The 25786-nt window shown below is 46.3% G+C and overlaps 1 protein-coding gene across 1 annotated transcript; it reads left to right on the plus strand.

The window, feature by feature from the left end:
- The first annotated feature begins 119 nt into the window (after positions 1-119).
- Positions 120-25723, plus strand: LOC142774626 (large ribosomal subunit protein bL28m-like). The gene is made up of 6 exons (XM_075875214.1): positions 120-372; positions 9293-9545; positions 11339-11482; positions 16006-16138; positions 25459-25495; positions 25585-25723. The coding sequence occupies exons 1-6, from the start codon at positions 128-130 to the stop codon at positions 25655-25657; spliced, it is 885 nt and encodes a 294-aa protein (XP_075731329.1). The 5' UTR covers positions 120-127; the 3' UTR covers positions 25658-25723.
- Positions 25724-25786: the final 63 nt, after the last annotated feature.

A 25786-nucleotide genomic window follows, 5' to 3' on the forward strand; every position in this document is an offset into this window, starting at 1 on the left:
CTTCTATAAATGACAGACCCCGAAAACGCTGAAATTCCAGCGATGACCGCAGAGGACGAAAAAATCGACCACGGCGAGTTCCGTCAAAATTTCTAAGAGGACTGAGTGTCGTAGATTGATGAAGGCTATGAATTTTTTTTTTTTGTCCCCTACAGGTGATCAGTGGAACTTGAGTTTCCGGTGTTCTGTGTGCGCTCTGTGGTGCTCGGCGTGTGTTATGAACATGTCCGCCGGGAAGAAATTTGTGCCCATCTTCGAACGATTTCCGGCGCATTATCGCCGCTTTCTCGAAGATATGAAGAGAAAACCCGCTCCCGTACACTACAAGCCTCCGGCGGAGAAATACGTCAGGCATCCCGTAACGCAAGTCATGTGAGCTGCACATTGCCGTCGTCCGATCTCCGGCGCATGCTTTCGCAGAAATCCTCAACAAAACGTAACGTGGCGTGACGTTAACAATGGTACTGCGCACCGCGTCGCTGTATGACATGCATCGAACACAGACATGCTAAGCAGCGGGGTGAACCTACAGCTGATGTTGAAAGAAAATGGGACGTCTTTCTAAGCTGTAGAAGGGAAGCATCCCTTCTGATCAATGAAAAGATTAGAACAAATGGGGCTCAGTGGCTGGCAGAAGTACATAAAAAGTATGGAAAGGCAGCTGCGAAAATTTTGGAACCATCTAAACTCCCTAAGAAATGAGACAAGCCTAGAACAGAGGTTTATAACCACCACAGATCAAGGTGCTAGGCTAGAAGGGGACGAAGCTATTGAATATATAAAAACAAGGGTGACAGAAAAACTTCAACAAAGAAGTGCCTTATGCACCACAATAGACAAGGATGAATCAAGTGGCGCAATGGCTTCATTTTCACAACGAGAGTGGGAAAGGGCTGAGAAGAGGGTTCCTAGTAGTACATCAACAGGCCCAGATGGTATTCCAATTATGCAGATAAAGACATTAGGTCCGAAGTGTAAGCAGGCTTTGAGAGAGGCAGTGAGCAAAACAATAAACGAAGGTGAAGTTCCCGATGGATGGAAACTTAGCAGGATGAGCATGATCTATAAAGGAAAGGGGGACAAAGCTGACATAAACAACTACCGACCTATAACAGTGACATCAGTAGTCTACAGGCTGGCGATGCAGATTATAAAGGAAAGACTGCAGGCATGGATAGAAGATGAGGGGGTGCTGGGGGAACTGCAGAATGGGTTTCGGAAACACAGGAGGTTGGAAGACAATCTGTTCTCACTGACGCAGTGAATCAAAATAGCAGAAAAGGAACACAGGCCCCTGTGGCCAGCATTTTTGGATATTAAGGGAGCGGGTACGATAGCGTGGTTCAAGAAAACTTGTGGGGAATACTGGGCACACCAGGTGTGGAAGATGGAGTCACTAATCTTTTAAAGTATATCTATAAAAGTAACAAGGTAGTTATAAAGTGGGAAAACAGGTGTTCAAGCCCACATAGGTAAAACAGGGGTTTAGGCAGGGGTGTCCTCTGTCACCCTTGTTATTCATGATGTACTTACAAGGATTTGAGGCCAAAATAGAGGGAAGTGGACTTGGCTTCAACCTCTCTTTCGTCAAACAAGGAAAACTCATTGAACAGGCACTACCAGCACTGATGTATGCAGATGATATAGTGCTAATGGCCGACAGCAAAGAAGATTTGCAGAGATTGATGGACATCTGAGGTAATGAGGGAGATAGGTTAGATTTCATATTCAGTAAGGAAAATCAGCACTCATGATTTCTAATGATAATGAAGCTAGTGAGCTTAAGATACAGGAGGTCAGGCTAGAGATAACAGATAAATACAAATATCTGGGCGTATGGATAAGCAATGGGACTGAGTACCTGAGGGAACACGAAATATATGTAACGACTAAAGGTAAAAGGAATGCAGCAGTGATGAAAAATAGGGCTCTGTGGAATTACAATAGGTATGATGTTGTGAGAGGAATGTGGAAAGGCGTCATGGTTCCTGGTCTGATGTTCAGCAATGCGGTCTTGTGCATGAGATTAGAAGTTCAAGCAAGACTAGAAATTAAGCAACGTGGAATAGGTAGGCTTGCTTAAGGAGCTCACGGGAATACACCAAATCAGGGAGTACAAGCTGACATGGGATGGACTTCATTTGAGGGCAGGGAAGCTAGTAGCAAGATATAATTTGAGAAGCGATTGAGAGAAATGGGGGAGGAGCATTGGGCTAAGAAGGTATTCAGCTACTTGTACATGAAGAATGTTGATACAAAATGGAGGAAGCGAAACAGAAAATTGATGGGTAAATACTTAGAAAACAGCAGGGGGCCAAACCAAAAAAAACTATCGGTTAAGAAAAAGGTGCAAGAAATGGAGACCGACATGTAGAAAATTGACATGATTAAGAAGTCCGCACTAGAGATCTATCAGACTTTTAAGGAGGAAATCGCCAAGGAAAGTATCTATGATAATACTCGGGGTAGTTCTCTACTGTTCGAGGCCAGGACGGGAGTATTGCGAACCAAGACATATCGGGCCAAATACGAAAGGGTACACACAGCATGCAGTGCATGTGGAGAGAAGGAGGAAACTGCTGAACATTTGATAATGTTCTGTAAAGGGCTTCACCATATAGTTCAGGATGATGGCGCAGAGCTTTTCAAAGCACTGGGGTTTAGGGACAGGGAGGGCAAAATAGGTTGGTTTTAAGCGTGTAAAATTAACTAGAAGGAGGTTATCTGATTGGTGGCTGAAGTCAAGGCACGAGTGAAAATTAAAGCCTTCACTGCACAGTACCAGTCCTCAACTTCACTATTTAAAGGAAAAAAAAAAAGAGAAATCTAGTTGTTGGTTCACTAGGTATTGCGGGTAGGTGGCGTGAGCCGCCGCCCGATCTAAAGGGTACAGCCACATCAATCCATAGAACTACCGCTTGTGCAAGGTATGCATGCTGCATGAAAGCGATGAGGATGAGGAAAGCGATGAGGAGGAAAGCGATGAGAAGGGTATAGTAGACTGAGCACTCGTCGGACACAAGTGAGAGATAGGTAAGATGGGGGACAAGGTCGAAGGAGTCGTAGGACGGGGCACAACACGGCGAGAGCTACAAGGCGTCAAGAGATTGCCGAGGGCAAACCAGTCGGCGAGAGCTGCGCTAGTGTCTGAGATCACGGGTGGCACAACCGTTTGGGACGAAATCCAGCTAGGAAAGCCAGGCTGTTCTTTATGGCTTGGCAGCTCTATTGAAAATCCCACAGCACATGACTGTTGTCCAAAGAGCAACCACACATGGCAAAATTCAGATCCCTGATGATGAAGTCAGAGGGGCATAGATAGTAGAGGTGGCGTAACGTGTAGTATGGATTGCTGTCTCTACCTGCATCTCTATATGCGTCTCTATATGCATCTCTCATGATTGCTCTCTCTATATGTGTAACATGGTTGTTGTCTGCTATTCTTCATGTTGTGCTGTGTATTTAAATATAGCCAGTTCAATGTTGACCTCACAATTACAACACTTAAATTAATAACAATGATTTAATTTCTTTATACTTTTCTTGCCTTCTTTAATTGCTGTCTAATCATTGCTTATATCGAACAAAATGAGGTCTTTTGTCAACTTCCCCTTTATCCCATTCATTGATCAGAACACAGGACGCACGGACGTTAAAATGTAGTAGGCCATTGCTTTGTGGGTTAGTGTTCTAGTGCATGTTACTCAAATAGGGCAGCTGAGTCAAACAAATGGGGGGGGGGGGGTTACATAATTGCAAGCCACCTACTCATATTGTTGGCAGTAACTTCAGGAGCAGGTCAACTGAGTATAGGAAGCTGTTGCCCTGCAATGTTTTCGAGCTTGCACCAGCCTGACCATTGCCTTTGTCAACAAACGTTTCAAGTTATTGACACCTCACTACAGTGATATGCAGCTTATCTGCCATTGAAATGCATTTGTTGGATCTTTTTTTTTTAACTGTAAAAGCGCTTTCATGCCTGTGACTAGCACAGGGCAAACATAAAAGCTAGTTGCAAAGAGACTGGTTGCAAATAGCTGCTTTGTTTGAAAGAGTCACTGTTCTGGCACAGTTGCTGACTCCTAGCTTTTTCTGTCATGCAGCTATACTTGCAATATTCTGATCCATTAAGACGTGCAGAAAGACATCTGGTTGGTTACCCTACACTGGGGTATGAGGGAAGGGGACAAGAAAGAGGGAGGAGGGAAGAAAAGGAAAAGAAAAAGGGAGAGACAAACAGTGAATTCAGTGCAGCATGTAGAACTCCACGCCAGTCAGAGGTGTTAACACAAACCCGTGGTCCTCAAAAAACACAAGAGGGCTTTCACTGCATTGTGGGCTATCGAGACACGTGGACGGTGCTAATAGCACCTGCACAGAAAGTGGTCGGTCATCCAGTCGCCACAGTGCGTTGGCTATACTTGTCTTTATCGGGCGAATCAATGAAAGAGACACAACAGGTGTTCGATATTTTCATCAGTGTCGCAAACATCGCATGCCGCATTGTCAGTCATTCCAATGAACGAGGTATACGCTTTCGTGAAAGAAACTTCCAGCCAAAGGCAATAGAGAAACGAAACTTCATTTCGATGTAGGCCGGGTAAGGGCTGCAGAGGTGAAGGATCAAGTTCGTGCAGTCTAGTACGTCATATGCTTGGTGTATTTCACTCAGTTAGTGTGAGACTGCGGGCCAGTTGATGAATCTGCCTCACAGCGTTTGCTCTTGAAAGCAGAATTGGAATACTGGTTGCTTTCTAATGTGACGCACGAGGCAGCATGATCTGCAGAATTATTACCATTGATACCACGATTCCCAGGTATCACTGAAAGACGACGTCATGGTCTTTTTATGTTAAGAGGTGGCGAAGTTTCATAGTTTCATATGTTAACTGGTCGTGGCATCCGCACCGGAGAACTGACCGCAGGCATAGTAATGCCAGTTTCGAGTCAGAAAATATGGCTCATTTACTTGGTCTTTCTTCAGAATCTATTAGTTCTAGTGCGTTACGCAGACCCGCAAGTTCTACCGCTGTGGACCTTGTCGCATGTGAGGTCTTAAAACGCAGATACCCCTAATGACGGTATAACCACTGTTTTACCAGAACTGGACGACGTAGTCGAGTCATCCGTGTCGATGTGCTTGTGGTTACTGTAGTTCTGGTCCAGTATGAATAGACTCGGTTGTTTTAGGGCATGCGCCGGTAGGTCCAATTTTCTCTGTATTCCTGGAATCTTTAAATAAACTTGCAGCTGGCTCAAGCCCAAGGCAGAATCAGTGAAGCAAGTGCATATGCCGCAATAAATGATGAGCGGTGCTTGCAGACTGTGGCGCCATATGTCGTGTGGGGCTGTACGGCAGCGAGGTCTCGCCAGAGGATGGGAAGGGGTCCCGGCATAATGTCTGACGTGCATGTGCATTGTCTCGGTAATAATATGTATCTTTATTGAGTAATCTTGGGCGATGGCAATGGTTTCAACCCAAGGCATATCGTAAGTGCTTTGGTTTGAATGCTTTGAATAGTGTGCAGGTTAGTCTTGCCGGTGTTAGATGTTGCAGGTGAGCTGTACCGCTGAGAGCCGTAGGCTATTTCTAACAGCTATACACGATGGGGAATAGAGCTGAAGTTAAAAACAATAAAAGCTGTACATTTTCGCGTTATAACAATAACGTCCTAGCATATTCAGGTAATGGTTTACTGGAATGGCATGCTAACGAGAACTTTGCGAAAGTCTACCTACGAGTTACCCTTAAAAACTACTTCACAAACTTATGTCACTACTATAGCCTTCAGTGTTTGGTTATGTTGTATGACCCGTTGCCGAGGCCCAAGCTCACGTTTTGGTTTCATCTTAAAGCATATCAATTAATTTTATATAATTAAGTATAAAACCTATATTTGCAAACTCAAATGGCTATCTTGGCAAGATGCGTGTCCCTCCTCATATTTCTTCTGGATTTACACCGCTACTTGACATGGAGGATAGCTGGGATTCATACTATAATGTCTCGACTATTAAAGCAGTCATTGTTACGTTATTGCGCACTGCCTAAAGGACGAAAACTGGGGAGAAAGGCCTAGACAGACACAAGTGTAGTTGTGTTCGTCTGAACCTTCATCCCGAATGTCGATCTTTTAAGAAGTGAACAGTAACATACCAATGAATAGCTACCAACGTGCCCAAGAAAGTACCCTTATAAATTCAAGCACTGTTGCTGATATTGACATTTTAGACATTCTCAACTGCTAATCCTTTACAATTACTTAAATTGCTATTTGTGCTTAGTGTCCCTTTAAAAGGACACAATGGTAGCAAAAAATTGTTTTAGACTCGTAAGCTATTCTCTGAGAACTTTGTTGTCATTAATTTTGATGTCATAGGCTCGTTTTCAAATGAGTGTGTGTTGCTCGAATTTTTGTCTTTGAAGGGATCCTGCAGCGGTTTTAGGCGATTTTGTACAAACACATTGCGCCGGTAGACCGACTCCAAAGGGCTATTTAGAGACCGATTTGAGCTCTCTATGTTAACCGTGTAATTTATTACAACACTTTAAAGCTGAAAATCGCTGCAGATGGGTGCAGATCGTTGCGACTCCGTCAATCGCGTTTTCAGCCCCCCATTCACAGAGCAACATGCTCTGGCTATACTATGGCCACTTTACGAGGCCAGAGCACGTCTGCAGCCACGTCACCATGGCTGCTGATCTGATTGGCTGTCATGGGCTGTAGAATGCGCGGAACATAGAGTTTCATACAATAATACCTAGATGGGAATCTGGCGCTATTGTCTACGCGGGCTCCTTTAGCGGTGCTTGTACTCATGGGAATTATGGGAAGTACAGGCTTTGGATCCGCTTTGGATAGATTACGTTCTTGAGATTCGCGACGCTTCGTTTCCGAGTGCAAAACAAAGCAACATGAACTTCTATTCATTTGAAACTTGCTTTGTTTGTTTGTATGCCAACTTTATTGCAAAAAGTTTTTGTGACAAGGTGGCAAAAGTGAAACCTAGGCAAATTTAATTATCAGGGTATGCATTGCTCTGCTATTGCGTTCCAGATTTAGCATCAAGATTTAATTATTTTTTACAATACTTGAAAACAGACATGCTTGTTTTTCTTTCAAATGTACGAATTATCTATTTATGGAAATAACAGTATAGTATTGAGTGAGAAACACTTGAAGTTCTGTCTTCTGCAATGCTAGGTGCGTATGTCCAAGTGGTCTGCCCCCAACGCACCTTTCATGCTGTTGTGAAGTCGAGTCAGCGGAGCGTGACGGTGCGTCTGCTTAGCTTCATCATCGTTTTGCAGTCGATTTAAAACGAGTTTAGGCAAGACGCGCTCATGAAAAAACATGAACTCGATGCAATATCCTGCACTGGCATGAGATGCTACATCTATGTGGAGCAGTGAGTGGACGACGGTTCGTTTAAACTGTGATATACGACTCGTAAAGATTCAGCGTCGCAGAAATAATTATCCTGCACTGGCATGATACGCTACATTTATGCGCAGTGGTTAGTGGACTTCGTTTAAACTTTGAAATACGACTCGTAAAGCTTCAGCATCGCAGGAAGCTTCAGACCTAGTGGTCTTGAGCCTCTTTGAAGAACAAAGGTGCTGCTTCTGTGCTTTTTATCGCACCCCACTACCTGCACTGTGCGAAGAACGAAACTGAAACCTCAGAAAAAAGTCTGTAGACAGTTCGCCAGCTAACGCTATCCAATCCGAAGCCTGTCCTTCCCATAATTCCCATGAGGGTACGCGATCGCAGCGCCAGATTCCTGTCTAGGTATTATTGTATGAAACTCTATGGCGCGAAAGTAAGATTGGCTTGTAGGGGGGCGACACCTGTCGGAGCAGATATGAAATACTCCGCTATCTTTGTCTCATTTGCCAGATGGCGTGCGCGCTGGCGGGCGCACTATGTGATGGCCTTCGAGACTGCGTGCAACCTGTCGGAGTGCAATTTCAGAGGTCTAGGCTTGTAAAAGCTCAAAACGTCGAATGCGATCATGAGAGCTCTGCGATCACCTGCGATGCCAGCATGCCTCATGAGTTGAGGAGGCCAGGCAGAGGTGGGAAGGATAGTATGGTATAATTGGCTGTAGCGGCCTTGGTACACAGCGCGTCACTAAATTAGTGGTGCAAATGGTTTGATGATGCTCTAGTCGAAACGCTGACAAAAATTTAAAAAACCGTGTCGGGGTCCCTTTTAAACTTCATGTCAGAACACATGCACCCAAATAATAATGTGACCTCATGGATTTTTTTCATTTGTGTATTTGGCCCAGTAAATCTTCCTTGAACCCACTGTGCTAAACCAATGGCTTCCTTATAACACATTGTGGCTCATTTTTTACACAATAAGCAACTGGGCAGGCCCAAGTGCACGCTGTCTATATCATGTTACTGGGAAGTTGGTGTGGGAATCTCCTAGCAGGTTTGTCACTTGTATTTTATTTCTTCATCATTTTATTCTTTAACTTAGTGAGCATCTTCTCTCATCAAGAGTAGTGCTCTCGTTTAGCGGTGTGAAATAATTATTTTCTTATGTGGGAGACATGGCTTTTCTCTTTAATAAGCGTACCTTTGAGAGGTGTACTGGCACGAATATATTCAGTTGTGGATTTTTTTGCATCAAATCAAAGGCCAAGTCCTCAAAAGTCTAGAAAATGTACTGCAAAGCATGCGTGCACCTTGGAATGGTAATCACAGTATGCTTTTAAAGACTAGTTGCGATTCCCTACTACACTCTGACAGTGGATCACGGTGTGAGCTTCTTGCCATATGCTCACACGAGGTGTCGTGAGGTTATCATAGCAGCTCCGCTCCATGGCACCTTTAGTGCACACAAGTGGCCATTTTGAATGATTTTATACCTGATGTCATCACGACTATCCATACTAATGTGAAGTCACTACAGTTGATACTGTAGCCTGATATCGCAATAGTGTCTATGTCACTAGGTGCACCATGTGAAAATCGACCTGACTGAATATACTGTCAACATTTACGGAGCTTGCCACTTGCTCTGAGGTGTTTTTGTATGCAGGATATTTGTATGGCTGAGTAAACTAGCCTTGAAAATATGTTGTCACCTCTTAAAAAATCGCAGCATATCTACGGAGTGAATGCTAAGCATCTGTCTGTCCATGTTTCCGTCCATCCATGTGTTTGTCTCTCTGTCTGTCTGTTCGCATGACACTGCCTGTCACGCCTGACGCAGGACAAAATTAGACTAAGAAGAGCTTCGTCCCTAACAAACATTTTTGCCCTTGTTCCTTACAGCTTGAGGACGGAGGAGAGACCAATTCGTGTGGTGTACCCAAGGGAATGTCATGAAGGCATCTGGGGTGGAGAAGGCATTGTACCCGGTTATGCTCCGGATAGCAGCGGGTACCACGTCAAGTACTTCACGCCGCAGTTGAAGCGGTTCGTGGTTTACAGCGAGATCCTGGACAAGTACATGCGTGTCACGGTTACCGAGAGGACATTGATCCTCATCAACGAACATTGCGGGTTCGACCTGTACATCTTGAAGGTGATCTTCAGATTCTCAGCGATTCTTCCCGTGTTTCGGCAGTTGCTTGCAGCAGGTCCGCACCTGCCAAAGCTCGCTGTATGCATGTCTGTTTCGCGACACACGGCACACTCGCTGTCGTCGTACGGCTGATGTCATGATGGCTGGCCGCTGTCATGGTGCACTGTTTTGGATAGGCGGTCCAAAGCTGGGACCCCAAGCTCTTAAAAGTAACAAGATTCCCAGAGTTTGTAAAGAAATCTAGACGGCCCGAATCGACAGGTTGAAAAAGGGCTTACACAATATTGAGACATCACAAAAGGGACATTTTTAATTTTCTTGGCCTGCAGTATCAACGCTCACCAGACGCCGGAGTCGGACAACTCCTATGAAATATTTTACTTTGATTTTAAACTCTTCGGTGCTGAACATCTGCAAACTAGCCCCGTCGCAGTGAGCATTATGCTGACAAGTTAACACATTTGTAATGAGCTTGCAAACTTTGCGTTTTGCGAAAAGCCTAAGTCACAGAAATCAGTGTTGAGGTCACTGGAGACAATTCGCTCATTATCGTTCAACCATGTGAGCCGTGAGTTGCTGTCCCCTAATGGCACCAACTGTTATGACTCGTCACTGAGAAGCTGCCCTCCCCATGATATCGAAACACTAAGGGTTCTTTTACAAGGTGGCAAAATTTAAAGTATATGCGATGCAGTTCTAGGCTCCGCAATAGTCTTTTTAGGGTTCTCGGCACTCGTGTTTTTATTTAGAGTGACCACGCGGAAATATTTAAAATTCGTGTTGGTACTCCTTTAAAAATACAGCTGTGAATGAATCCTTACTCAGAGTATGGGTAATACCGGCTATAGTGCGAAAAGTCAGTGTCCACAGCAGCTCAATTTTAACTGCATAGGCAATATTAACTGCATAAGGGCTTATTTCCACTGAGAAATGGTGTATCGACAAGGTTAATGCTTTCTTTCTAACTAAACTTTTCAGAAAATTGCACTTTAGAAACACTAATATCTCTTGAAACCCTTCATGGTGCAAATGGTGCAAAAAAAAAAAAAAAATGAAACCCTGTCACATAGGCATAATCAAACAATTATGCATGCTAATTCAGTAGATCAGCTTTCGTCCTGTATGTCTGAAAGTGAAACACTTTGACGTTTTTTTTTTTTTTTCATTGCAGGCTGTTTTGAAAGGGTGGGTTGTGTTTGATGGCATGAGCTCAGTCTTTTATCTCATCTTAATGAATCTCATCTTAATCTTAATGAATTTATCTCATCTTAATGAATCTGTGGCATGAAGCATAACTGGTCACATGCCATCTCATCACTTTATCATTTTAATTTGCTACTGCATTGCTTAGATGCGCGGCTGATACTGATTGAGTAACCAACAAAAGAGTAGAAGACTAGCTGAAGACTTTCATGGTAATAGGCCTCTCCAACTACCCACTTAAGCCCGAAAGTTCGAGTTTGCTGGAATCGTAGTACGGTGTTGCTACAGATAGTCATACATCGTACCTGTCTATTCTGGTGTGAATGCATGGGCATTCTGATGAAGGAGGAAACGAATTTGGTGGCGCTGTGCTGTGCACGGTTTTTGAAGTTGGCATACATTTCTACTACTGCACAGCGATTTCTAGCCGCACAAATACACGTGTAGAAGAGTAATAGATGTTTCGATCTAGAGTTTTTCTTTTTTCACAAGTCGTTCTTTTACGTTCTAGTGTGAGGAAAAGTTTGAATTGTTGTATTACTGCTGTAAGCATAGTGCTCATCTTCTTCTTCTTCTTTTTTTTTTTTCAGACTCCAGTGCAAGATCTACACTCACAGCTTGCACTTGATCTCAGGCGGAAAATGTTGCTGGCTTTGGCGAGAAAAGACCTGTACCCTGACAACCCGGAGAAGCAGAAAGCAATGCTGGAGAAGTACAAGGACTTTATTGTATCTGTGAGTAGGCGAGCTTCTTGAAATCTGTCATTGTTTTGGAAAATGAAGAGGAACTCCTAATTATTATGTCGAGGTGAAAGATGTGTAGCTAAAGCTTTGCAAGACCAACCAAAATGTAGCCAACCTGAGCCAAGTGTAGCCACGCATGTGTCAAAAACAGCTGCGACTTGTTTATTTGAACGATTAAATGCAACAGTTCAGTGGAGACACAACTACAGGAAGAACCCTTCAAAATCTTAGCTGCAGAGACTAAGGAATAAATTCTTGGCTCTAGGTAGCATTTCGTGCAAGATGACAAAGTTTCTTGCCCTGTTCAAGAAATGACACTCTCTTCGCACGTCTTGCATACCAGCCTTGTGGCAAGACCTCAAGTTGCTGGTATTTGCTCAAGTAGCTGGTATAAGTTGCATAGCTGCTGGTATTTAAGCATCGATTGTAGTCACTTTCCCAATAGTTTCTCACGAAATAATGAATGGTGAAAAAGTTCACATTCCCAAATCACTGTTTATATCTTATTCTAATGAATGACACAAATAGCTTGTCGAGTTCATATATAATATGATTTGTAATGTGAATAAGGCCGAGCATCCTGAGTGCAGAGAACTTTCGATTGGCCTGTTCACTTTCAATTACAGCATGAAGTCATGTTTAGCAGTAGGTGATCGGCATAATAAAGCCTAGTGCAACAGTTCCCCCCCCCCCCTCCCCCGATCCCACTCGGTCCACAGTCAAGTCTATTCTTTAGTCTATACAGAAGTCTATTCATTAGTATAAAGTGAATGCCAAATTCGGTTTGAGGAACTGAAAAACATGCCATGGTTCTGATATTTTGGTGCCACATACTTGAATGCCAGCCACTGTAATGTCTCAGAATAATAATAACTTGGTTAAAATTGAGGAAACAAGAAACAAGCCAAAGCAGAGCCAAGATGCTTTTTTTTTTTTGCTGCTGCCACCAGCATGAAATGTAGCCAAATTCGCTTAAAGTAGTCAAACCTGGCAGTCGTTCTCCAATGTACACTGACATGGTGCTTTTTTTACTCCTGTTTGTTTTCGATAGGTTTGATAGAATAGCCTTTCACCTCGTGATTGATACAGGCTTCTAGTGAGCCAGCGCGAAGTACCAAGCTCTGTCGCCGTTAGCTAGCACACTAATACCCCTTTCGCACTGGACATTGCGGTTTCAGTTGAAAGGAGTGTCTTTGAATTCGTCTGTGATTTATGTGCTCGGCAACCAAGTCGGAACTTCTAATCTACAAACCTACAAGTAGAGGTCGCAAAACCCCGCGCGACGAGGAAAGGGAGTGCTACAAAATAAGCGTTCTATTGGCAGATGGCACTCCCATTCCACACGTAGACAAAATTAGAATTCTGGGGTTACACCTGCAGGCAAACGGCCATAATGGTGAGACGGTGCGAAGACTACGTCGTTCGGTAGACGACACGATCCGACTCCTACGTCGTATCACGAACAGACGTACTGGTATGCGCGAACACTGTGCGATCCGTCTAGTGCAGGCGTACGCAATAAGCCGTATAACATACGTTGCCCCCTACCTCAAATTGCTAGGCTCAGAAAAAAACAAGATCGAATGTATAATACGAAAGGCTTTCAAGAGAGCAATTGGAGTTCCACTGAATGCGAGCACTGAAAAGTTACTAGAACTTGGACTGCACAACTCACTCGACGAGTTAATTGAGGCCCATGTCGTTTCGCAAAACGAACGCTTGTCGGGGTCTAAGACGGGTCGACACATCCTCGAGTCACTTGGCATCCGGTACCACACTCAGCAGGGAGAAAAAGCGGATGTTCCTGCCTCAGTTCGCTACCGCCTAATTGTTCCGCCGCTTCCTAAGAATATGCACCCGACGCACCACGTCGGGCGCCGTAACCAGCGAGCTAGTGACCTTCAAAAGAAGTACGGCACTAGCGACGAAGTTGTGTACGTAGATGCCGCGAGATATGGGGACGGGAGACACGCACACGCCGCTGCGGTCGTTGACCGTGCGGGCAAATGCCTCGCGAGCGCCACGGTGACCACGGGACATACGGAGGCGGCCGAAGAAGCCGCGATAGCCCTAGCAATCGCCACGGTGCCGAACGCTACGATCGTAATCAGCGACTCGCAGGCAGCAATCCGCGGCTTCGCGCGCGGCCGCGTCTCGTGGGAAGCGGCCCGCATCCTTAAGAGGTGCGGTGATGGTGACTCAGCGTCGCGATCGCCACAACAAAATTTAACAGTCTTCCTCCTTTGGACCCCGGCACACACCGATGTCCCGCTTCCGGGCAACGAGGCGGCCCACCCCGCGGCTCGAGGTCTCACTCGCCGAGCCGCGGCACATTCCGTGGCCGCCGCCTCCACTCCCGAGAATGGGGCTTCTGATCTGCCGGATCGAGACACTTTGACAGACACGCAGCGACAACACAGACCACAATGGTCGTGGGGTGATCGTCTCATCACGTTCCAAGATATAACGCAACACTACAGACTGGAAAGGCGAAAGTTCCCGCCACCGCATGACAAATTAAACAGACACGATGCCGTAAGCTATCGCTTACTACAAACCCACTCTTACCCCAGCCCGGTCGTCTTACGCCACTGCTACCCGCACTTACACATTACCGATCTATGTAAAGCATGCGGGCACAGAGCAACGCTGCGCCACATGCTCTGGGAATGCGCCGATAACAATGGTCGAGAAACGGCCGCCGTTCGCGATGCGCCTATGGCGGCGGCCAATACCAGGCAACAGGAAGCCTCGAGCTCACTCGTTCCCGCCGCTGTCCCGTCTGCGGGAGCCGCGGGGGACCTTCTCCGTCGGCGACGCCGCCGCTGGGAGGCGGCGCTCAGAAGCTCGGAGCTCAACGACCAGCTCTGGGCTGTCCGGCAGGCCGAAGATGCCGCCCGAGTTCAGGGACTCAGCGCCGTCATCTGAGGCCACCAAGACCAAGCTGCCGGCCAAGTTCTAATAAAGTTTCCTCTCTCTCTCTCTAGGTAGCATTTCGTGCAAGATGACAAAGTTTCTTGCCCTGTTCAAGAAATGACACTCTCTTCGCGCGTCTTGCATACCAGCCTTGTGGCAAGACCTCAAGTTGCTGGTATTTGCTCAAGTAGCTGGTATAAGTTGCATAGCTGCTGGTATTTAAGCATCGATTGTAGTCACTTTCCCAATAGTTTCTCACGAAATAATGAATGGTGAAAAAGTTCACATTCCCAAATCGCTGTTTATACCTTATTCTAATGAATGACACAAATAGCTTGTCGATTTCATATATTATATGATTTGTAATGTGAATAAGGCCGAGCATCCTGAGTGCAGAGAACTTTCGATTGGCCTGTTCACTTTCAATTACAGCATGAAGTCATGTTTAGCAGTAGGTGATTGGCATAATAAAGCCTGGTGCAACAGTTCCCCCCCCCCCCCTCCCCCGATCCCACTCGGTCCACAGTCAAGTCTATTCTTTAGTCTATACAGAAGTCTATTCATTAGTATAAAGTGAATGCCAAATTCGGTTTGAGGAACTGAAAAACATGCCATGGTTCTGATATTTTGGTGCCACATACTTGAATGCCAGCCACTGTAATGTCTCAGAATAATAATAACTTGGTTAAAATTGAGGAAACAAGAAACAAGCCAAAGCGGAGCCAAGATGCTTTTTTTTTTTTTGCTGCTGCCACCAGCATAAAAAAGTAGCCAAATTCGCTTAAAGTAGTCAAACCTGGCAGTCGTTCTCCAATGTACACCGACATGGTGCTTTTTTTACTCCTGTTTGTTTTCGATAGGTTTGATAAAATAGCCTTTCACCTCGTGATTGATACAGGCTTCTAGTGAGCCAGCGCGAAGTACCAAGCTCTGTCGCCGTTAGCTAGCACACTAATACCCCTTTCGCACTGGACATTGCGGTGTCAGTTGAAAGGAGTGTCTTTGAATTCGTCTGTGATTTATGTGCTTTGCTTGGAATGTAAGTACAGGAAGGGTGCGGGGGGGGGGGGGGGGGGGGGGCAACTGCGGTCTATAATTTGTGTGTGGCCCTCCTCCTGGGCTGTCCTAAGAGCGAGCATATTCAAAACAAAAACCAAGAATTCCCTGGTCCCCTGAAAGAGCCAATCTGTCTTTTGTGCCCTCCCCCCCCACCCTCCACTGTAAAAAAAAAATCATGGCGTCTTCCTCGGCGAATTTCTGAGTGAATAGTAAATGCTTTATCTGCTGCAATAGGCATAATTCAGTGCTGCCATATTACCCATATTGGTTTTGATGAGCTTAATACCCTATGAAAAGTTGGCTAAGGATTGCTTTTGCTGATGTTGTCCATATATTGCAAAGTCTAAGGTCTCTCGAATATTTCAGGTATACTCCGAAGTTACCTACTGCAAGTTTTTTTGAACTACTGCCATTGACATGATGACCAAATGGCAGTTGCTACATTAAATGTAATTTGGACAATGCTATTAATGTGGTCTATTGGTAGGGGTATAACTTCACTTTTGAATGAGCAGTGTTCGCACTATCACTCACTGTAGGAGGAAGAAGCGGACTGGTTTGGCTTGACGCTCTGGAAGGCCGAGAAGAAGCTCATGGACTACGAGGATGCCCTTCCGAAGCCCAAGCCTCTCAAGTATCAGTTCCTGAACGACTTCATTGAGGAGTTAAAGCGTGAGCTCTTGTCTTTTTCTTCTATGGCATCCTCCATAGCTGCAAATTTTCGAGATTTACGTGGAATAGTAACTTTTTAGGTTTGCCAAAACAACCACTGAAGAGCGATCCCGACAAATGCCCTGTTGCGCCTTTGGGTAGCGTGGTGCGGACTCGGGCCATCCGAGTCCCCGGAGAGGACGAGTAGAGAAGCCGGAGAAGGAGAAAAAAATGTTTATATACAGTATTTACATGGTAGCGTGGTACAACATGAAAAGAGAATCACACACGAGCGCCTCTGCGCTAGCGTTTTTATACATCGTCCGCCTTCCCAAGATCCCTTGCAAAGAAAATTTATGCGCAGGATACTCCAATGAGATCGTCGTCTTCCTCTCCGTCCCCGAAGAGGGAAAGCCAAACACCGCCTCCCTCTGAACCTAGGAAAGGGGCAAGACATGCCCAGTTCGCTGTTTGGTGAGGGAGACCCCACGCGCCAGCGTGGCACCACAGTGAGATGACGTGGAATCCCATGCGCAAAGTCGCTCCCTGATGCAGCCAGGTTGACTCAAGCAAGGCAGAATACCCCGTACAGCTGCTGGGTCGACGCTGCTTCGGAGTGTTGCTCTCGGCGGCTGACAAAAGCTTGGCCAACGACTTTTGTGTCAAGAGGAGCCGGCGACGTGGTTTTTCCAGATTGTCCGCGTCCGTCGCCGTCCCGGTGCAGGGTTGACTCATCAACAGCTGCCAGGTGCCAGCAGGCCGCGAAGACCACGTGGAACTTGGGCGAGGCACAACAGCACCCCCGCCGCCAGATGATACATCGGGAGGTCGAGTTGTTCCATGCAGCTCGGCCGGGTCGATGTCGGCGACGTTCCGGCAAGGCTCTTGCTTTCTCGAAGGGCCTGGTCAAACTGGAATGCTCCAAGAGCTGGCCTCTGCGCCCCGCTTCGGTGAAAAGTGGGTGACAAGCTCCAAGAAACGACCTTTGTCAGCCACACACAATGCGACAAGCACCGCGTGCACGCCACTCTCATCGCCAGGCCTCCGATTTTACAAAGCAAACATCTTATCTTAATAACTTAAGCTCAAGGAAACAATGTGCATACCAATCGGGACAAGTGTCCAGTAACTCTTTCATACGTAACTCCATTTGGAATCGAGATAACATTATAATCAAGCTAAACAAGCAAACTGTAGAGCTCGGGACAACGAGGGAGTCAGTGAAAAATTTCTCTACGCCCTCACTGTAACACATTGAAAAAAAAAGTACACATAAACTAGGTAAAGGTAAACAAAAAAATCAAACAAACCTTCCGCGTCTTTTGACGAGTCAAAACGCTCGACTTAGGGCGTCTGCATTTGTATGAAGGCCACCTCTCTTGTAGCGCACCTCGAAATTGTGCTGCTGCAGTGCTATGCTCCATCTGAGCAAACGACCATTCTTAGGTGACATTTGGTGTAACCAGGTTAGTGGAGAGTGATCAGTTTCTATAATAAACTTAGAGCCAGCAACATAGCAGCCTAGTTTTCGTACGGCCCAAACAATGCAAGCACATTCTTTTTCCGAAGTGCTATAAGCCTCTTCCCTGCTGCTCAATTTGCGACTCAAATACAAAACCGGCCGCTCCTCTCCACTCTGGTCCGTCTGACATAGCACTGCTCCTAAACCGCGTTCGCTTGCATCACACTGAATAGTGAAAGGTTTTGCAAAATCCGGTGCCCTCAAGACGGGTTTCTCACTCAATGCGTGCTTCAGCTTCTGAAAAGCGTCTTCCTTTTTAGAGTCCCATTGAATGTTCACAGGTTCGGTCTTGCGTAAACTATCTGTCAAAGGGCTGGCAATCTCGGAGTAATTCGGGACGTAATGCTGATAGTAACCTGTGAGGCCGAGGAATGCTCTCATCTCGGTCTTAGTGCTGGGACGACGATAACCGACCACCGCGGCTACCTTGAGTTCGGACGGTCGACGACGCCCATTTCCTACAATGTGCCCTAAATAGCTTACTTCAGCACAGCCCAAATGACATTTCTCTCTCTTTACCGTAAGACCTGCATTTTTGACCCGTTCCAAAACCATCCGAAGGTGTTCAACATGGTCTTCCCATTTGTCCGAAAATATCGCCACATCGTCTAGGTAAGGCAGCGCAAATTTCTCGAGCCCGTGGAGAACCTTATCCATCAGGCGGCTGAAACAATACGGCGCGTTCTTGAGCCCAAAGCTCATCATCAAAGGACGAAAAGTGCCCAGGGGTGAGATAAAAGCAGCGTATCGACTCGCGCGCTCTGTCAAAGGGACCTGCCAATACCCCCTAACAAGGTCTAACGTAGAAATGTATTTCGCCTTAGACACTGTCTCTACCCTCTCTTCAATGTTAGGAATAGGGTAAGTCTGGTCGACTGTTACAGAGTTCAGGCGGCGATAGTCCACGCATGGCCTTGGATCACGGCCCGGAATCTCAACCAAAATCAAAGGCGAGGTGAAATCACTGTCTGCTTCGATGATAACACCTAGGTCGATCATGCGGCGAATTTCGGCCTCTAGTATCTCTCTCTGTCTAGGTGACACCCGATACGGCTTACAGCTGATCGGCTTGTTAACCGTCAGCTCAATGTCGTGCTTAATCACATCCGTTTTGCCTGGCTTCTCGGAGAAAACGGTAGCGAATTCCTGTACTAAAAGCTCTAAATCTTCCTCTTGAGCCTTACTTAGGGTGTTCCCTGTGTCTACCCTATCGGACAATGTGCTGCTGACCGTGCCATCGGAAAGACAAAGGATTTCCGCGCCCTCATCCTCAGGAACATTGAGTGCAAAGTTTACTACTGCTTTTCGTCGCATGTAGGGTTTCATTAGGTTACTGTGATACACTTTGGGGCATTTCCGGCCCCACTTTACCTCGTAGTTGGTGTCTGAAAGCACTGACAACACTGTCGCTGGTCCCTCCCATTGTACGTCCAGCTTGTTTTTTCTTGAAGGGCACAACAGCATCACCTCATCGCCCACTCTAAAGACTCGCTTTCGAGCTGACTTATCGTAACGGGCCTTGGAAAGCGCCTGTGCTGCGCGCATGTTGCTCTCCACCACTTCGCGTGTAGTCCCCAGTCGCCCCAATAAATCCAGTACATAGGAAACTACATTAGGGTCCTCCCCATATCCAGTCCATGACTCTCGTATTAAGTGCAGCGGACCTCTCAAGTTCCTGCCGTAGACAAGTTCAGCCGGACTAAAACCCGTACTCTCGTGTGGGGCCGACCTCAGAGAAAACATCGCAGCTGGTATACACCCCTCCCAGTCACTTTTATGCTCAAAGCACAAAGCTCGCAAAACGCGTTTCATGACCGAGTGCATGCGTTCCACAGGGTTCGACTGTGGATGGTGAATAGAGCTATGCGCGATTTTTATCCCGCAGCGTTCTAGGAATGTAGTCGTAAGGCAGCTTGTGAACACACTTCCGTTGTCACACTGTATCTCCGAGGGAAAACCCACCCGAGAAAAAATAGACAACAATGCGTCCACCACGCATACTGAACTCAACTCTTTCAGTGCGATTGCCTCCGGGAACTTGGTGGCAACGCACAGCGCGGTCAGGACGTACCGATATCCTGATTTAGATGGAGGCAGAGGCCCCACGATGTCAATCACGAGCCGACGGAAGGGTTCTGTGACTATTGGCACTAGTTTCATTGGTGCCTTCCATTTGTCTGTTGATTTTCCTATCCGCTGACAAGTGTCGCATCCACGGACAAACATCTCTACATCCTTCCAGCACCCGGGCCAGTAGAACTCCTGAGCCAGCTTAGCTTTCGTTTTCTTTATACCTAAGTGGCCCGCCCAGGCGTTGCTGTGGGCCAGGTCGAGAATGTTCCGCCGGTATTTTAGTGGAACTACCACTTGGTTGTAGACCCGCCCTTTAGCGTTCTCATACCTGCGATGCAACACCTCGTTTTGGGTGTAGAACGAAACGTTCTTCCTAGAGTTACCTTCCTTATGTATGGCATCTAGCAGCATAGAGAGTGCGAGATCCGCCTTTTGATCGACCACTAGCGTTGCACGGTCGGTTCTGGCTAGCTGACACCAACTGGTGGACGCGGGTGTTAACACCGAGCCTGTCACCAAGTCCTCGTTTTCGGGCGTTAGAGATATTTCCTCGCTGTTGTCGACCATAGCCCCAGTTTCCGTCTCGACAACTCGCATGGCAGACTCATTTTCCGTCGCAACTACCTCAGGTTTTCCTACACTGCCCTCGGACGTCTGTTCCCCAGAGGGTGAGCTGCTCAGCTGTTGCGTCAGCTCGCGCGCCTTCGAACGGGTAAGGGCCATGCAAGCTATTTCGGTGGCAAATGATTCTCCACGTGTTTTTAACATTTCCTCAGACTTATTTGAAAATAGGTAAGGGAAGTGCTCCGGGAGGTTGGCTGAAATTGCTGCTTCCGTACACAATTGGCCGAAAGGGCCCTCGATTACAACCCTCGCTATCGGTAGGCAGACGCTTTGCTTTTCTGCCACTTGCCGAATCCAGGCACACTCTCCTATATAGTCTTCGGAAGATACGCAACTTGGATGCGCTACATCCATTGTGGCCGCCGAGTCCCTCAATACCCTACACATTCGGCCGTTCACTGAGAGTGTCCTCATGTAAGGCTTCAACAGCTTTAAGCTATCCTCTGACTCCTGAATTGTGGCAAATGCCATGTGCCCCTTACAGCTCCTGGCCATGTGGCCCTTTTCTCCGCAGCTGTAGCAAACAACTGGCTTCCGCGCTTCTAACGCATGCGCTATGTCACCAGGCGCCTTTGAACCTGATGAAGGTGCCGCCTTAGTCCCCTCACTGTCCTTTCCCTGCTGATTGTCTAATAACTTGGAATTTTCGGGTTTCCAGTTATTTCTTGCAAACCTCTTGCGTCCCTGGTTTCCCGACCAGCTTTCTACCTTTTCATTTTTTTCCGAAGTTCGTGGTGTATTGCGGAGACTACGGCGTGAGCAGTAATCTTCGGCGAGTTCTGCTGCCCTGTTCATGTCTACGTCTTTCATCCTATCCTGCACCCAAAGCCTTACCTCCTCGGGAATTCCCCGGTAAAACTGCTCAAGTACCATCAACTCAATGACCTTGTCATGGTTGCCATAGACTTGCGCGCTTTTGAGCCACTCTTCAAAGTTGGCTCTAATTTGGTAGGCATAGTCTGAATGAGATTCGTTGCCCCTCTTAGAGTGCCTGAACCGCAGGCGGAAAGCCTCTGTCGATAGGCGACATTTTCGTAGCAATGCAGCCTTTACCCTGTCATACACCTCGGAGTCCTCTTTATTCATTCTTGCGATAACATCGGACACTTCGCCTAGTAGTACGCATATCAGTTTTTGTGGCCAAGTCTCCCTACTAAACCCTGCATTTTCGCATGCTCGCTCAAAATGCACGAGGTATAATGCAATGTCGTCACCCGCCTTGAAGGTGTGGATTAGATCCTTTATCTTTGATTCTCCACCCCCTGAATTTTGATTTCCCACGGACATACGAAGCTCCAGTTCTTTCAGACGGATTTCATGTTCTTTATCCTCGCGATCCCTCCTTATTTCCTCCTCTCTTTGTTCACGGGCTAAGCGCTCACGCTCCTCTTTCTTTGCCAAAATGGTTTCTCTGGCCTCAATGGCCTCTTCTAAACTCACTTCCTCTTTTCCCAAGTGCTCCAAAATTTGTTGTTTTCTTTTAACCGAGCCGACCGAAATATTCAGCTCCTGACAAATTTCGAGGAGTTCTTGGACCTTAAACTTCTCCATCTTAGATATGCACACCGTTTCTCTTCTAAGGTAATTTTGCCCACGAGCCACCCAATTCTTGGTCTGCGAATCAAAATTTACCAAAATCACCCTACCACGTTACCGACCATCTGCGCTAACGAGTCTGGCGAAAAGAAGAGCAAACACGCGGCACTCACCACTTCGATGCAGCCGACGCAGGCGAATCCCATAAGCTGCCAGCCACTGTTGCGCCTTTGGGTAGCGTGGTGCGGACTCGGGCCATCCGAGTCCCCGGAGAGGACGAGTAGAGAAGCCGGAGAAGGAGAAAAAAATGTTTATATACAGTATTTACATGGTAGCGTGGTACAACATGAAAAGAGAATCACACACGAGCGCCTCTGCGCTAGCGTTTTTATACATCGTCCGCCTTCCCAAGATCCCTTGCAAAGAAAATTTATGCGCAGGATACTCCAATGAGATCGTCGTCTTCCTCTCCGTCCCCGAAGAGGGAAAGCCAAACACCGCCTCCCTCTGAACCTAGGAAAGGGGCAAGACATGCCCAGTTCGCTGTTTGGTGAGGGAGACCCCACGCGCCAGCGTGGCACCACAGTGAGATGACGTGGAATCCCATGCGCAAAGTCGCTCCCTGATGCAGCCAGGTTGACTCAAGCAAGGCAGAATACCCCGTACAGCTGCTGGGTCGACGCTGCTTCGGAGTGTTGCTCTCGGCGGCTGACAAAAGCTTGGCCAACGACTTTTGTGTCAAGAGGAGCCGGCGACGTGGTTTTTCCAGATTGTCCGCGTCCGTCGCCGTCCCGGTGCAGGGTTGACTCATCAACAGCTGCCAGGTGCCAGCAGGCCGCGAAGACCACGTGGAACTTGGGCGAGGCACAACAGCCCGGAGAGTATAGTTCAATACAGTTTGAGAAAATATGTGAGCTCCACCCTCAGCCATTGCTGTGCCTCCCATGGAGAATTCGCTACTACTGGATGGAGCGTTCATGGATGAAACTAGCCCAAGTATCCGTCTCATCAAAATATCAAGATCCATCCAGTAGTACTTGCTCGTTTTGGTCTCGTGAAGCACTAAATGTGCGTTTAAGTTCTCCTACACAATTGTGTTCCTGACTTTAGGCTGGAAACTTGAATGCCCTGGTAAGTTCTCTTGGCGATTGTGACACCGCTACTATGCCAAATGTAGGTTCTTAGGTGATAAAGATGAACCTAACTCTAATTATTTACACTAGCCGAGAAAAAGTACTGACAATTGCAACACAGGCCAGCAAGAACGACTGTCATTCACAGGTGAAAGGCAAGTGTGCCTCGACTCTGTGACAGGAGCTGACAAGTTTTCTTTGCCTGTAACTCATTATAGTTGCCATACTTACCCACGTATAACCCGCCCCTTTATATGGGCCACATCCCAGGATACAACCCACAGAAAACTTTGTAAATGTTGTGTGCACTTTACTTTCTAGATTCTTCATATCTTATGTCAACTCTCGCATTACAATTGAATATCGTGATTCAATAGAATAGAATAAATAGTAGAGAAGGAAAGGCAGGGAGATCAGCCAGTCCAGGACAACCTTGTGTTACGAAAATGGTCGTGCTGCAGTGTGCAAGCACTGTACTGCTTCATCAAAACTTTGTTTTGGGTGAGTTGGTTCACTGTAGGGAGAGGGGGCAATGGCGAGCACACACCCACAAGAATGACAACATCGACACGCAAGCGCCAACTTACAACCGGTTTTAATGGCAGAATGACATACGTTACATATGCTTGAGTGAAGCTTGAGAAAGAGGGGTGTGGGTAACAAGGCTTCATAATGCACGGCGTCAACAACGCAAAAACAGCCACCTATGAAATAACCGCAACAAACACGTGATTTTTTATTTTTATCTAAGATTTAAGACTTGACAGCTGCATATAAAAGATAAAACTTGGCATCAAAAAGAGCAAGAGATAAGATGCTAGCGCATTTGCTACAAAATTTTACAATACCTTGATATGCCATTAGAATAATGCATGCAATATTGTCATCGTTCCCCCCGAAAACTGTCATCTTTTCGATCCAGGCCGCACATCTTGTGCACTTACTAACATACTCAAATAAATGTGTGTACTTGTTATGTAGCTTTCGAAATTTTTGAGCGTGTTCTTCCGGACTGTCGTTGACATAGTGCCCTGTTTTGCCAACGTTGAACATGCCACATGACATGGAAGTGCAGTACACCACTGTAGTGGAACACCTAATGAATGGCACTTTATGGTTCTGGCATCCACATTTACTGGTGTTGCTAATATATTGGCACGGCTTTCCCAGCCAACTGAGGGGGGGGCATTGAAACGTATTGGGACTTCGTGCCCACTTGCCGACTTCTTAAGGTTGCGAGAAGGCTTATGAACGTATGGTACGACCTCGGGCCTTCCGGTGATTCTCAGCTCTGTTGCGTGTCCCGTTCCAGGTTTCAACTTTCGAAGGAGGGCTTTAGAAACGGCACTTGAGGCCAAGCGAAGGAATACACGCAGCGCTTGTGTGTGTGGGCGCTGTCACTCGTGTGTGTGTGTGTGTGTATTCAGGCTGTCGCTCCCTCACTCAGTGGTACTGGTTGCCATCACATGCTTTCCCTCACGATTCCTTGCATCGCACCCATCGGCCCATTGTGCCCGGTCACTGTTAGCTTCTGCATGATTCTCGGTTCCCTTTGTGAACGTGATGGTTCACGTGAAAAGGCTAAAACCTGCAGTTCTTTGCAAGGCTGGTAATAATCAACCACATTTTAATGTGGACAAAACGTTCCACTTCGGATGATGAAGCGCTGCTTACATCAATAATGTATTTCCTACAGTGTAACCCTCCCCTGGTTATAACTCGTGCTAACGCGAAAAAATAAAAGCCAGAAGAAAAAAAGAAACTGCACATTGTCGTGATGCTGCAGTCTTTGCGATATCATGAAGCAAGTGCCATTAGGCAAACTTGCGCACCAAGATGTGCATATGAAACTTGGTAAAGTTTTTAAAAAGCTTTATATCCAATTATAGGACACATTGAACTAATATCCATGTTTTTGCCATTTCGAGACTTGCGGGTTGATTCGTATTCAAGTGGAATTTATGCTGACATGACACAAAGTGAGAGCAGTAAAAATTAATGCATGTGCACTACTTAGCCTTCAATCGTCGCATTTCATTTAGTGAACAAATTACTTACATAGTGAAGTTTTTGGGTGATAAAAACCACAAGGCGGTATGATATCCTTTAAAGTCTTTTTGCCCCTCCAGACCAAAAGAAAAAAAGATGTAAAGAAAGCAGTGTTTGGAAGTGTACTGGTACCCTATAATCTCAGTAGGAAGGAATAAAATCGGGGATCTCTTGTGTGGTTCCTTTTGTTGGAACTTCACAACTAACACCAATTTTTCTGCCACTTATGCTGATCATCCTGCAATTTAGCGATAGACTTATTCAGTAGTAGTCCATTGCTCTACAGTGGTTATTTAAAAATTTGATTGAGCCAGGAACTTGGGCAGTTTTTTTTTTATTTTATTTTTTTTGTCGAACTCGTGTGGGTTTGGACAAAGGGTGACGGTTAGAATTTCACTTTGCAGTGAAAGAGGTGAAGAAGAAGCAGGAGGAGGCAGCTGCGTAAGTTCACCAACAACGTTTCACTTCTACAAATTTTAATTCGCTGTTAGATGCAGACTCAATATTCGCTTTTTTTTTTTTCTTTGCAGCGAGTCGCAGAAGAGCTGGGTCTCAAAACTCAACCCATTTAGGCGGTCACCATCGTCGGACACAAACTCGTAGCCATCATCACCTCCATTAGTTCAATTTAGTCAAACAAGTCAATTAATAAAGCGTTTTCGTTACCAATGAGGTTTTCGGTGAAGTTCCTCACCACTTTCAATGGCTTCAAACGGTTTCGGAGTCCTTGAC

Source organism: Rhipicephalus microplus, chromosome 10 (assembly GCF_043290135.1).
Source record: "Rhipicephalus microplus isolate Deutch F79 chromosome 10, USDA_Rmic, whole genome shotgun sequence".
In the NCBI taxonomy this organism is placed as follows: Eukaryota; Metazoa; Arthropoda; class Arachnida; order Ixodida; family Ixodidae; genus Rhipicephalus; species Rhipicephalus microplus.